The sequence below is a fragment of the Lolium perenne genome, chromosome 5, assembly GCF_019359855.2.
Source record: "Lolium perenne isolate Kyuss_39 chromosome 5, Kyuss_2.0, whole genome shotgun sequence".
Classification (NCBI taxonomy): domain Eukaryota; kingdom Viridiplantae; phylum Streptophyta; class Magnoliopsida; order Poales; family Poaceae; genus Lolium; species Lolium perenne.
The window spans coordinates 163,795,452-163,808,635 of record NC_067248.2 but is presented as its reverse complement, the minus strand read 5'-3'; the positions used below and the strand labels follow the sequence as shown (position 1 = coordinate 163,808,635).

Genomic DNA, 13,184 nt, shown 5'->3' with positions numbered 1-13,184 from the left:
GATGAGATCTCATAGTCGTACGACTCGTACACACTTAAACGGGAGCCTCCATTCCTCCGTGATTCCGTCCGTAGCCATGTTACCCTTGCAGTTCTAAACACGCCATTACACGTCGTCGTCGTTCGTCGGCGCAACTGCAACTGGCGCCGACTCATCGTTCTCACCTCATTTTGCCTGCCTATAAATCCCGTCCCGCTCAACCATCAAAACACAAACAGGAGTCCAGCAAGTACAAATCGTACAAGTCTAATTAAGGAGGTGTTCATATAACCGTACTGCCAAATATGGCTGGTGTCACCAGCAATGGCGCCGTCGCGCTTGTCGTTGTCGCGCTCCGATCCTCTCCCTTGTCGTCCCGTCCGTCCGTTCTGCAGTCGACTACGGCGTCTCCGCCGCTAGATCCTACAACTCCGGCTGGCTCCCCGCCAAGGCCACCTGGTACGGCCAGCCCAACGGCGCCGGCCCCGACGACAACGGTATGTACGCTGAACTCATATGCGATGACGGCACAATGTCGTTCTTGCATCACGCAGAAGTTCCAGCTCGGTAGAAGTAATAATGCTGATCGATCTACCATTTGCAGGTGGTGCTTGCGGCTTCAAGAACGTGAACCGGTACCCGTTGTCCGCCATGACTTCCTGCGGCAACGAGCCCCTCTTCCAGGGTGGCGCCGGCTGCGGCACCTGCTACCAGGTACAGTATGCACTGGCAGCTCTAGGAATTTGCAACTTACTACCACTACCACGCGTGGTGCCGACAATGTCAGCTAATGACGATGTGTCAATGTCGATTAAATTAGTTGATGCTGATTGCTAATCACTAATGATTAGCTTGGTCGAACTCAAACCGATGTCGATCAATGTTAACTGTTAAGTACTCTGCCATGTGCCATGTATACATCGGGAATTTGACCTTCTATGTTTTCCTCCATTGTTGTTTTAGATACGGTGCACGAGAACCAACAACCCTGCGTGCTCCGGCCAGACAAAGACGGTGGTGATCACAGACATGAACTACTACCCCGTGGCCAAGTACCACTTCGACCTCAGCGGCACGGCGTTCGGCGCGCTGGCTATGCCGGGCCGGAACGACCAGCTCCGGCACGCCGGCATCATCGACATGCAGTTCAGGAGGGTGCCCTGCAACTTCGCCGGCATGAAGCTGGGCTTCTACGTCCTGCGGGGCGCCAACCCCAACTACCTCCCGGTGCTGGTGCAGTACGCCAACCGGGACGGCACCGTGGTGAAGATGGACCTCATGCGCTCCATGAACGGCCGCCCCACGGGGCGATGGGAGCCCATGTACCGCTCCTGGGGCTCCATCTGGCGCTGCGACTCCAGGGACGCGCTGCTGGGGCCGCTCTCACTGCGCGTCACCAGCGAGTCCGGCAAGACGCTCGTGGCCAACAATGTCATCCCCAATGGCTGGAAGGGCGACACCAGCTACTCGTCCAACATCCAGTTCCGTTGATTCACCTACTCACCCGATCTAGGCTGAGTCAATCGTTTATTCGTTTTGCCGGTGTCATATGATCGATTCCTATTTACGAGTAATTCCGGGTTTGGTCATTGGCGCCAATTGTGTGTCTTCAAGATGTGTTGGTGTGCCCGATTGTGTGTATACGGGAAGTACTATAAGTAACTAGGCAAGTGGATTAGAGTATCCATGTGATTGTGAAACGAGATGAATATGCGGAATATGATAGGGTTGTATTATTGAGCATCGAGCGTGGGTATGAATATGCAGAAATTTTTAAACTTATGATAAATTATTTGTAAGATTAGAATTCTATCATATTTTCCCATAAATTTTTAAAACTTATAAATTTAATTTTTTTATTTTTAAAAATAAAGGGAGCACCAGAACCATTGACATTTTCCGGAACAGAAGCGGCCTAAGTCTTGAGGTACATGAAGATGATTTACCTAAGTAGTATATTCTAACAAGTTTGTACTAGCCCTTAGCACTGATAGGCATACGGACAAACGTTGAAAATGTTGACTAATATTTCCTCCATCTCAGTTTACTAGTCTTCCCCATATTCATAGATCGTCAATTTAACATATATAATTTAAATTATATAATGTAAAAATTATATTAATAGAAAATAGAACATCTAAACTTTCTAATGATATAATTTTTATAACATATAAGTAATGCTAACTTGATCAAATTTGCGACCTAGGGGTACGCGCACGCCTAATAAACTGTGAGAGGGGGAGTAGGAAAGTTTTCGCCCAATTAATTATACGTTTTAGGTACCTCAGACATCTCTAGGTTTTCTTCATCTCGACAGCACCTTGTTTTGTCCAAATACTTCACATGCAATTTTAACGGGAACGCTTGATTTGCATGTATACGTTTTTTTCATCTCGACATCACCTAAGATAACACTTCACCCGCAATTTAACGAAAACGCTTGGTTCATAATACTCCTCCCTATTAGAGAAACAACTAATCGTGGGTTTGCTAGTAGTGCCGTACCAATATTGTGGGCCACCACTAGCACGTATGCCACCGCTAGAAATTTACTAGTGACGCATTAGGTTAGGGCATGGGCCACTTCCATTTTTGGGTGTAGGGTGTGCCGCATTAGGTTAGGGCATGGGCCACTTCTATTTTTGGGTGTACGTGCCACACGTATCCCCCCCCCCCCCCTCCTCAATGAATCGCCCTTTCAATTTTGAAAAAATAAAAGAAATAATATAAATGTAAATTTAAAAATTCCCTTGTGTTCTGTGTTCTAGTTGTTCGGAAAATTAATAAACATATTTTTTGACATATTTTGCAAAAATAGCCTCATGGTTAAATAAAATGGCTCTAAATTTTGCATATGACTTTCCATGAAAAAGTTGGCGAAAAAGTTGTTTGTATGAAAATGTATCTACAGAGGAATTACACCTAATTTCAATGGCCGTAGGCCGTTTACTGATTTTTAGATTCGTTATATTCAAAAAGGAAATTTGAGTTTTCAGAGGACTTAGATTTTACTACTAAAAAGTTTTTTAAAAAAATTATCAGTGGCGCATCAGAACTTGTGGTGCGCCACTGGTAGTTTCTCAAAAATTCGAAATGCCGACCTACCTCACTAACTTCACAACCACACATCATTCATCCACCCCTGCCACGCCCCTTTATCCACCCATGCCTCCTACCCTCCTCTCTCTCTCTCTTCATTCCCTCTCCATGCCACCCTTTTCTCCCTACATCTTCTTCCTCCTACCCTCCTCCATGGTCCTCCTCCTTCTCCATGCCTCCTACAAGCCTCCTCCTCCACCACCACCACCTCCTCCTCCATGCCCTGACCTCCATGCGACCTCGCCGTCAACCTCGACATCGATGGTAGATTCGCGTCCTTGGTGGCAACCCCGCCTCTGCCACCGTACTGCCCCGACCCAGCCGACGCCACCACGAACGCCTCTGGCTCAACCTCCAGCACCTTCGGCTACTCCTGCACGCGCAACGACCGCCTTCACAACCAAGATGCAGAGCATCCATAACGAAAATGATTCAAAAAAAATCACAAAAAAATTAAAATTCAAATTCATAGTAGAGGCGCACCTAAATTTCTACCGATGACGCACCTCACATAAATAGCTATGGCGCACCGAGCACGCACCTCACATAAATAGCTATGGCACACCAGACATATTCTAGTGGCGCATGCCACCACTAGTTGTTAGCAGTGGCACCCCCATTGATGGCAAACGCTTTGTATTTATTTGTACCAGGAAAGGACCAGAAGAATACATTAGATGCATCAATGCAATAAACCAGGAAAAGATTTTGATAATAACAGAAATTTGTCAAAGGCTATGGACTAGGGTGGTGCACAAAAATGCAACATATATCAATAATCAGACGAAAAAAGGGAAAAAATAAAAAATAAAGAACACATCTCCGAAATGAACTTTTAACAAGAATCTGTAAGATGCAAAATAGAGAAAAAAGAAACAGGACTGAGACTCCGCTCCCGGAACCAACGGCAAAAACACTGGTCGCCAGGCAAGCCACCCAAGCCTTCAGCGCCACAGCCTTTTTCTATTATTTATGGTGTGCTGGTGAAACAAAGGCCCATGAGAACATATCTAGTGCTACCACCAGGTATATAGGTGCTACTTGATTCCAGAGCAATTTGAACCGTTCAGCCCAAATAGAGGAACTGGATCGAACTGACTTGGAATCTTTCCCCACCATGTAAAATATGTGCATTCGACCCTGCGATTTTTTTGGATTGTGGCACAGGAACCGTTCTAGTCTGTCAGCTTCGCCCAGCTTATATCGCGCCCAATTCTTCAAATGGCCTGGGACCGAAGCTCAACCTACCGCCATTGTCGCCGAGCTCAGGTCAGACCGCCCCCAATTCCTAAAACCTGCAGCTGGAGCTCGACCAACCGTGTCGCGAGAGCTTAATACAAAAGCATGCCATTATTTTCCATTGTATATTCTTATTAGCTCCATGCATCTAGATTGTAGGTGGAGTCTGACTGCGTTCCTTATGAATCAAAGCCCCAAACTACCGAATCGGTCTGCACTCGACTCCAAGATAGACCGGTTCAGTCAAAAAACACAAGATAGACCAACACACGTTTCTCAAGGTTCTAGATTCTGCTCCCACCTCAAATCAAGATCCAATCAAAAATCGCAGAAGGGAATACATAGAGGAATATCCAGGAAGAGATGCATAATGGAGTGTACCGACTATTGCCAAAAAGACGAATCACTAATGTGAATTCCATATGTACGGAGATTTGGAGCTGAGGTCAAGACTGAACAGTGAGAAAAATGATGGACCATGTTTCACAAATTTGAAGAAATACGAGGTCGAAGGTGCACATGTGCTACGGTGGAAGAAAGATTCCATTCATGTTTGATCCTGTCCCTCCATTTGGACTCAACAGTTCAGATAGCTCTGGAATCAAGTAGCACATATGTAGCTTGTAGTACTAGATACGTTCTCAAAGGTCCATGTCAATATTGTCATCCCACGCTGCATAGTTTTATCAGTTTTCTCTGATTAACCAAGCACTATATAGATTGACCAGTTTTCCCCCAAATCAAGTTTATCTTGTGCAATGACAGTAGTGCAAAAGATAAAAACTTTGACAGTACAAAGAAAAGAACTGCCCTACCAACGCACCAATTTTGAAGCATGGGATTTATGCGTTGAAACTTGTTTTACATGGCACCATATAATAGGGGTCAATGAAAAATAGTGTGCGACAACAATGAGCATAGCACAACGACTTGGACGGAGCTGACCGAGCCACATTAACTGAGAAAATCAGTCTTAACAAAATTAACACTGGACTGGAGCAGCCTTTTCTTGCCTCGCTCACCAATATCTCCCACCCAAGATTATACACACAGCTAGACTCAGCTTGCGACCACGTAGCATACAGCAAATCCTTTGTACATTTTAACTCTTCACTGGAAACCTGCAAGTTCAATTAGCATTAATAGAGAACAGGTGGAAAACAAAGCATAGGAACACATGAGATTTTGCATGCTGAAATTGCCATAAAAAATAGTCCAATTTGTCTTAAAACTAATTAAAAAAAATCTTATAATCTGACAATGAAAACAAGTTCATTCCACACCAATGTTTGATTTCAAAAGTACAGTTGTAGTTTCTTATAAGTAGCATAAAGAAGAAGGGTCAACATGGAATCTGGATGAAACAAGGTTTTCAGTTTTAGCTCAGTACACTCAAGAATTTGCACACCTGCATCCCTGAACTAAAAAAATATCCTATATTCCTTAAAATCCGCCTCTATTTGCACAATCAGATAATGGTTCAGTGGCAGCCCCGCCCAACTGATCCTGAATAGTCGATTATGGTTCCCTGCAGTGGCTCTAGCAGCCGCAGGTCACATAATACATGCATGCTGGGCTAGCAGTGCTGCCTTTTGCATGTTGTTCCTCACAGAAACTACAAGTCCTGGAGGTGTTCGATAAATAATGGAAGACAGGAGGACGAGAAGCAGGTGGGAGATGGCAAAATACGAAGGCGGAGTTAAGTAACCACAGATAGAGCTCTCACGAGGGAGAGGGGGTTATAGTTCTGGCGGAACATCACAAACTGTGATGAGACTACCAAACCAACTCAAACAGCAACATCAAGAATGCTGAAGATAAATGTTTTAATGAGCCAATGTTCAGCTGGACCAAAGAATCTAACCGTACAAACTTCTTTGAGATTCACATATGCATGTAACCAATCCCCTCTCCATCCCTCATTGTAAAACTTGGAGTAACATGGGCTTTCAATTTTAGAAGTAATGATTTTGACGGAAATCCACTTTTGATCTAGGGTGGCTCCTGCCACCGGAAAAAAACATTTTGAAATGCCAAAAAATCCAAAAAACAAATTGGCGCATACATCTCGACATTATATAGACGCACGCTGGCAGACAAACGTTTTTTTTGTGTCCTGTGTAAGAAAGATAAATCGTTGAAAAGCTTCTTGAGCACCAAATTTTGTCTATTTTTACACAGGACACAAAAGATATCGATTCTCGTGAATGTCGAGATGTCGCACTAAATTTTTTGTTGGAATTTTTTGACATTTTAAACTGTGGGATAAACTCCTTTCAAAAACCCAGATTTTGACAAGTTTTAACATATTTCTGTGCATAGTTTTAGCATATTTGTGTGCATATCCTGATTGTGTGTATTATTTTCACTTGTGCGGCTGAACCCAATATCATCAGAAAAAGGACACCCTTATGAATACAGATTGGGTTCCACACAGTTTATCTGCCAGCGAACTCTTCATGGGGCTAGTTGTCAACAGGTTACTCCCTCCGCTCTCAAACAGATGTCACCATAGAATGTAAGTTAACATTTTAGTACTTTGACCGCCAAACGATCGAAATATAAGAAAAATGTTTAATTTATATGTGGAAATTGGTTTGCCAACAAAACAACTTCCAAATCATTGTATTTTTTAATAAATTTTGCTACTCCTTCCGATTCATATTAATTGTCAGTAATATGGATACACCTAGAACTAAAATGTGTCTAGATACAATAATATTAGCGACAATTAATATGGATTGGAGGGAGTATCGTTTTGTCCAGAGAAGCTAGCAGTCATAGGAGTTCACTGGGATGGTGTCAGAGCCAAAACCAGAGGTAAAAAATACGCCAAAAGGAAAACTAGTAGTAATTAAGAAATTAAAGAAGACTTTTAGAAACAGAGTTTACAGGGCATACCTATTGTCCTAAGATTTCTATTCTTTTAACTTCCAAAGCTGGGTTTTTAACGATTAAGATCCATAAAAACTCAAATGAACAAGATCACATGTGTAATATATGGCCTAACAATGAAGACAGACTCGCAAGATTCTAGTGAAGATTACATGGATTATTTTTCTATGGTGCATAATATGCAGCTAGTTACTAACTGTATCTATGCAGAAGATTAAGATACATGTCACCCATAAATTTAGATCATTTCAATTACCAGACTGAGCAAAAGCGGTTAATAAGTGTTAGTAGATGAGCGGAAGAGGAAAATACATTACAGAAATACCAAACACGGGATAAATCAATGACCTGATCACAATGCCATTTCAGCTTGCAGTGCAGCAAGCTCATCCTCCTCAGCTGATGCTTTCTGTGGAACAGGACGAACTTGTTGCCTGTTGTCTGGGACATGCACCGGATGGTAAGGTATAGGCTCCAGTAGTTGTTCTTCCAACTCTGCTCCCTCCAGTTCTTCCAGCTCTGCTTCCAGTTCATCCTGTCAAAATTTCATTGCAGTAGGTTATAAAGTGCATCAAAGGAGAAGAAAGTCTCAACCTTAAGATTATAAACCCTAAATGGCTAGTGAATTACCTCGTCAAAATCAGCAGATGCTCCAATAGGAGCTGACAAAGCATCTTGTATTTGTTTCATGTTTTCAGTCTGTTCGTTAATTTCGTCCATAGTCTTATCAACGTCATCGATATTTCTGATGTGACAAGGAAAATGGTCATGTTGAAACTTCAATTCCAGGTAATATTAGTGGGGCAAATCTGAAATTAAAATATACTGGTAACTCACGTTGCTTGTTGCATTGCTTTCATAGCTTTAGCTCCAGTCCTCAATGCATCAACAGTCTCTGTCGTAGCTTTGGCAGCTTCTAACATGATCATCTATATATAACAAGATTGACATTGTAAAGATACATGGCATTCAACAAAATGAAAATATATGCAAAGCCGGAAATAGGAGGCAACCTGATCATGAATTCTCAACTGAAAATTCCCAAGCTGCTCAATTTGCTGCTCATACATCTTTTTCCTCTTCAATGACGCAATAGCAGCTGATGAAAAACAGTGATTCAATTAATACACAATTGTGCAGTTGACTACATTCTACATTAGATAAAAGGAAAGCCATATGATCTTCTGAGGTGAGATTTGCTCAACTCAAAAGAAACAGCGGACAGAATTACAATGATCAAGTAGTAATTAGCTAATCATCAGGGCTTTAAATACCATTATAGTCACAAGATTGCTTGCCATAAAAAACAGTATGCAACACGTGCATAATTACTGAACCAGTGCCCCAAGCACCCAAGAAAATAAATCAAAATAGATGCAAAAATAGGATGAATGTTTTTTTAAGTTGGCTGTGCAGCTGTGTATACAAGAATTTGATTCACAATTCAAATGTTACTTTGGGAAATCCATAGTGCATCTGATCAACAAAACAAGGAGGGAGAGGAGGAGGAGTATGGTGAGTTGGTGACTAAGCGTACCTCTTTTATTCTTTGCTTTTGAGAAATCCTTGGCCTTCTCAAGCTCACCAGCTGCTTTTTTCTCCAGCACTTTCTCTTTCTTCTCCAGCATATCGAGAGTCTAATTAATACATAAAGAAAGATTTAGAACTTCTAATGTTTTGTAGCTCGGGCACAATAAAGTATCAAAATCTGTAACTCTAGGATAGTTCTCCAACAGATCAGCACATAAAGAAGCTCCTCCCTCCTTAAGAAACTAAGAGGTTGAGGTTTGCAACTTCAGAAGCAGACACAATAAAATATAAATGAAATGCATCAGTGATCATGCAAAGCTTTGCACATCAAATAAACTTGAGATATCCTACACACTAACTTGTTCATGTATTTTTTTTTTTTTTTTGCACAAATCCTAGATTAAAAAAAGAGCTAGTTTCAAGACCTGCCAGTGCAATACAAAATGGCAGCAAGACATAAGAAAATCGCACATCATAGACTGTTGAAGATATATAAAGTAACCAGATGAACACCACGAGGAGTGTAACAGAGGCATCCCACGCAAGCAGTAGTAGCAGATACTAAAAACAAAAGGAAGAGTTGACAGCAAGCTCACCTCATTTAACTTGTCCAAAGTGGCCAAGGCGCCGGCATTGGCCTGCTCCTTGGGCTTCCCGAACAACCTGTTGAACATTGTGGCGCCTCTAGCACGGACTCGAAACCTGTGAGGCCGAAGAAAAAAAGGTATCCTCATTCACCGGACAATTTCAGTATAAACAGAAGCTCTAAACATCTAGTAGGATACGCCAGCTTGGGGCACGTCCGAGAGCAGCTAAATACGACGATCGTAGATGCAGAAGTTGCCACTTGAGCCAGCGCACATAGATACGGCGCCCGGCTAATGTTCTATTCACGAAAAGCGAAGGAGATGGACTATCGTCATCTGCGATTCTGGGACTAAACCGTAATAATCGGCGCAGCGAAACCGAAACGGATCATCGCCACCCGCGCGCGGAGTCGGAAGCGGCTCGCCCCAGTAACCACGATCCGGCGCGAGACCAGCCGCCTGCCTAGCCGCGATGGGACTACTGGCGCGGAGAGAGGGAGAGATCGATGGGCGCCGAACCGGGATGGGGGGCTGCGGATCTAGCGAGAGGGGGGGAGCGGGCTCTTACCGGCGGGATTCGTGCCGGCGGCGGAGGGGACGAGATTGGGGACTGATCCGGCAGGGGTCGCGCAGGCTGGCGGGCTGGAGTCCCGGTGGATTTGGTTGCGGGTGGGTTGGGATTCTGTGTTAGGTTTCTGGTTGGAGGAGACGAAGGGGAAAACGAGTCCAGTCGGAGGCCACGCGGGACGGTGACAGCCGCGTCGCGTGCGTGCACCACACGGAGAGGTGAGAAAGACTAGTAGGCTAAGCAAACGAAACGGTGACACGGTCCATCGTTTTTTCCTTTTCTTTTTGCGAAAACACGGTGCAATCATAACACAAACCTACATACAACGCGCGCACATCCTATTTTTATGAGTACCTCCACGAAATTTTGTCTACGAAGCTGATCTGACGGATCTTCAGATTGACGAAGTTATCACAGACGTCTCGTTGTCGCCAGAAATATCGCCTTCCATTGAAAAGTATTTCGTCAAAGTGTCAAATCTGAAATTTGAACTCTGATAGGTTAAGGATGACAGTGTCCTTCTAACCGACAACGATTCTTAGGATAGGAAAATTGCAGAAATAGGGAAAAATATAGGATTGAAAAGTTTGTTTGGTTCCGTCACTGAAAAATCGAAGGATTATGAAAGAGAGGTGTGAGTGGATCGTTTGATATCCTATGGATTCTAGTGCAAATAACTCCTTTTGGAAACATTCCTATAGTGGTCGATAATACAAATCAAACTAAAATAAATTCCCATAGGATTCACTATTCCTAAAAAATTCCAATGCAAATCCTTTAAGTCAAACAAGCCATAAATATCTTCAGCTAGATCAGGCAGGTAACCCCAATGTGGCCAAGGCAAAGAGTGATGTTATGCATATCGATTTTTCTAATCCCCATTTGACTAAAGGCATCTCCAACGGGCCACACATTTGGGACGTTCGAAATGTCCGGTTGTGTCCGTTTGCGTCGACCCGCGGACGTCATGCTGTCCATGGCGACCGTTTGCGTTGGGGTATCTCCAACGGTGCGGACTCATTTTTTTAGCGAAGACATCGTTAAGGTCATTAATGGCGGTTTAACGTCCCGTCGAGGCATGCACCGGCGATTACCGGTTCCCGCGCGATGACGGTCGTTCCCGCGTTTGCCCAATACATTGGCAAGTTTCGCCGGCGTTTCGCGCGCGCGGGAAACAACCTGCGCGGCAACGCCGTTTCCCGCCCCACCGTGGCTATATATGGTGGACACCGGCGGGGGTGACGGGCACACCTCAAGCTAAACCCTACGATCCATCCATGGACGAGCACAACCTTAGCTGGTATCAGGTTGTTCAGATGTGCCGCCAAGCCCACCCGGAGGACGAGCAGCTAGTCGCCGACGCTTTTCAGGCCGACCAGCTAGGCCTGGAGGCGGCGGATGTTGCGGAGGCGGCAGAGCGCGCGCAAGCACGTGAGCGCCTCGCTGCGGCCAGGGCGGAAATCGCCAACGCTTTTCAGGCCGACCAGCTGGCATGGAGGCGGCGGAGATTGCGGAGGTGAAGGCGGAGGCGGCAGAGCGCGCTCAAGCGCGTGAGCGCCTCGCTGCGGCCAGGGTGGAAATCTTCGACGCCAGGGCGGGGCTCGCGGAGGCGCGGGCGGCGATGGCGGCCCCACCCGCGGATGTCGTCATCCATGACATCACCGACAACAACGATGACAACGTCGTACCCGCCCGCTTCCGCTGCGGTGGCGACCAGCTGGTTGCGTCCTTCGAGACCCTAGCTGGAGACGCCCTATGCCGTCAGGCTCGGGCAGTGGAGGAGGAAGCCCACAGCTATGCGGTCCCCATGGCTCGAGGGTACATGTGCTCCGACCTGGATTCGCTTCATCGGAGGGGCCATTCTCCCGCGCGCGTCGAGCAGGAGAACCGGGAGTTGGCGGACGCCATCGCCGCTAGGGACGAAGCGGTGGCGGAGGCGGCTAGGGACAGGGTCCACTTCCACGCCCAGCTGGCAGCGTTGCAGGCGGCGGACATTAAGGCGGCCCAGGCGGAGGCGGCGGCCCAGGCGGAGGCAGCGGCGGTGGAGGCAGCCAACTCTATGGCCAGGAGAGTCTTGTGGGACTCCTCTCTGGCGAGGCCCTCGAATGCCGCAGGCGGCAGGACGAGATGTCCAATCGCCGGCGTGCGCGGCGCACGGAGTGCGTCAAGCGCTCCTACTTCGACGACGGCGATGGCCCCTCCGGCGGCCAGTAGTAGGCCGCGTGACTGCGAGTAACCCAGGCCGTGGTAGGCCGCGCGATGGCAAGTACGTATGGTCGTTGTAGTTTTATGTTAACTCGACTAACCATCTCTATAAAGATGGTCCTTTTGACCAATCAATAGTAATGAAGAAATATTATGGTTACCTAGTCACTGTCAATCGGGCCCGAATGCAACCACCGCGGACACTTTCCGCGACCGCGGAGCGTCCGCGGAGACGCAAACCTGGCGCATATTTGGGCTAGGTTTGCGTCGCCGCGGACGCCCTGTCACTTTGCGTCGACCCGCTGAAGCAGGGACCCAATGCGCGTCGAGCCGTTGGAGATGCCCTTAGAGCTCAATTTGGATATTGATGCAGAAATCCATGTTAGTTAGGCTGGATAAGTTTGTAAGTGGATTTTTTCCAAATTGCATCGTGTGAACTGATTTTTTTTTCTGGCTATGCTACGGTTGCAATTCAATCGAATCTTTTTTTGTTTATACTTCCAGTTGCAACTGTATATTTTCTATTTTTACTATGATAATAACTGATTTTTTTTCTTCATAGATGTGGTGACGGATTTCAAATGAGAATTAAACTAGAATGAGCACTAGGGGCAAACCCTATTTTTTAAGGAGGGGTCATTATATATGAATATGTGATCTAGCAACTGCATGGGAAGAAGGTATGCCCGAATCTGGAAACAATAGCGGTAGTTGGACCATACGAGTGTGATTCTTATGGGAAAAAGATGACATCAGGGTAGACTATCATATTTATAGCTAACTCTTTGCATCGAGTCAACTCAAAGCACTATGACATGATCTTGTATTCCAGTTAACTCTAAATGACCTTATGCCCCAACATCTGAGCTAATCACAGGTGCTACGGCAAAATAAGTCACAGAAGAATAACAAAGTACAAAAAAAAAATCAACATAGTAAACATCTCTCAAACCTGAAATAAAACAAAATTAACTAAACTTTTTCTGCATTGTAAATCTATTGCTATATTAGCATTTCACATTGGCAACAAAGTCAGAACATCTAAATACAAGCAAGACATATGGAAGCAAGCAAACATAAAG

The 13,184-nt window shown here is 45.3% G+C and overlaps 1 protein-coding gene and 1 pseudogene across 2 annotated transcripts; one reads left to right on the top strand and one right to left on the bottom strand.

Moving 5' to 3' along the window:
• The first annotated feature begins 231 nt into the window (after nucleotides 1–231).
• On the top strand, nucleotides 232–1,651 carry LOC127300471 (expansin-B2-like; annotated as a pseudogene).
• A 3,492-nt stretch (nucleotides 1,652–5,143) lies between these two features.
• LOC127300470 (vacuolar protein sorting-associated protein 32 homolog 1) lies at nucleotides 5,144–10,058 on the bottom strand. 2 transcript variants are annotated; one of them, XM_051330587.2, is made up of 8 exons: nucleotides 9,898–10,058; nucleotides 9,339–9,444; nucleotides 8,750–8,849; nucleotides 8,226–8,311; nucleotides 8,050–8,141; nucleotides 7,843–7,957; nucleotides 7,561–7,747; nucleotides 5,144–5,438 (listed from the first exon to the last, which is right to left on the bottom strand). In XM_051330587.2, exons 2-7 carry the CDS (start codon nucleotides 9,414–9,416, stop codon nucleotides 7,565–7,567), a joined length of 654 nt encoding a protein of 217 aa, XP_051186547.1. In that variant the 5' UTR covers nucleotides 9,417–9,444; nucleotides 9,898–10,058; the 3' UTR covers nucleotides 5,144–5,438; nucleotides 7,561–7,564. The 2 variants fall into 2 exon arrangements, with proteins under 2 accessions (XP_051186547.1, XP_051186546.1); XM_051330586.2 differs by having other exon boundaries at nucleotides 9,339–9,445; nucleotides 9,902–10,058.
• Nucleotides 10,059–13,184: the final 3,126 nt, after the last annotated feature.

Bases quoted from the DNA above. Each gene is read 5' to 3' on its own strand.
- LOC127300470 (XM_051330587.2), bottom strand. From the start codon at position 9,416: ATGTTCAACAGGTTGTTCGGGAAGCCCAAGGAGCAGGCCAATGCCGGC. The intron at 8,850-9,338 runs GTGAGCTTGCTG...TGTATTAATTAG, and splicing joins CTTTGGACAAGTTAAATGAG to ACTCTCGATATGCTGGAGAA. The intron at 8,312-8,749 runs GTACGCTTAGTC...GTTTTTCATCAG, and splicing joins AAAAGCAAAGAATAAAAGAG to CTGCTATTGCGTCATTGAAG.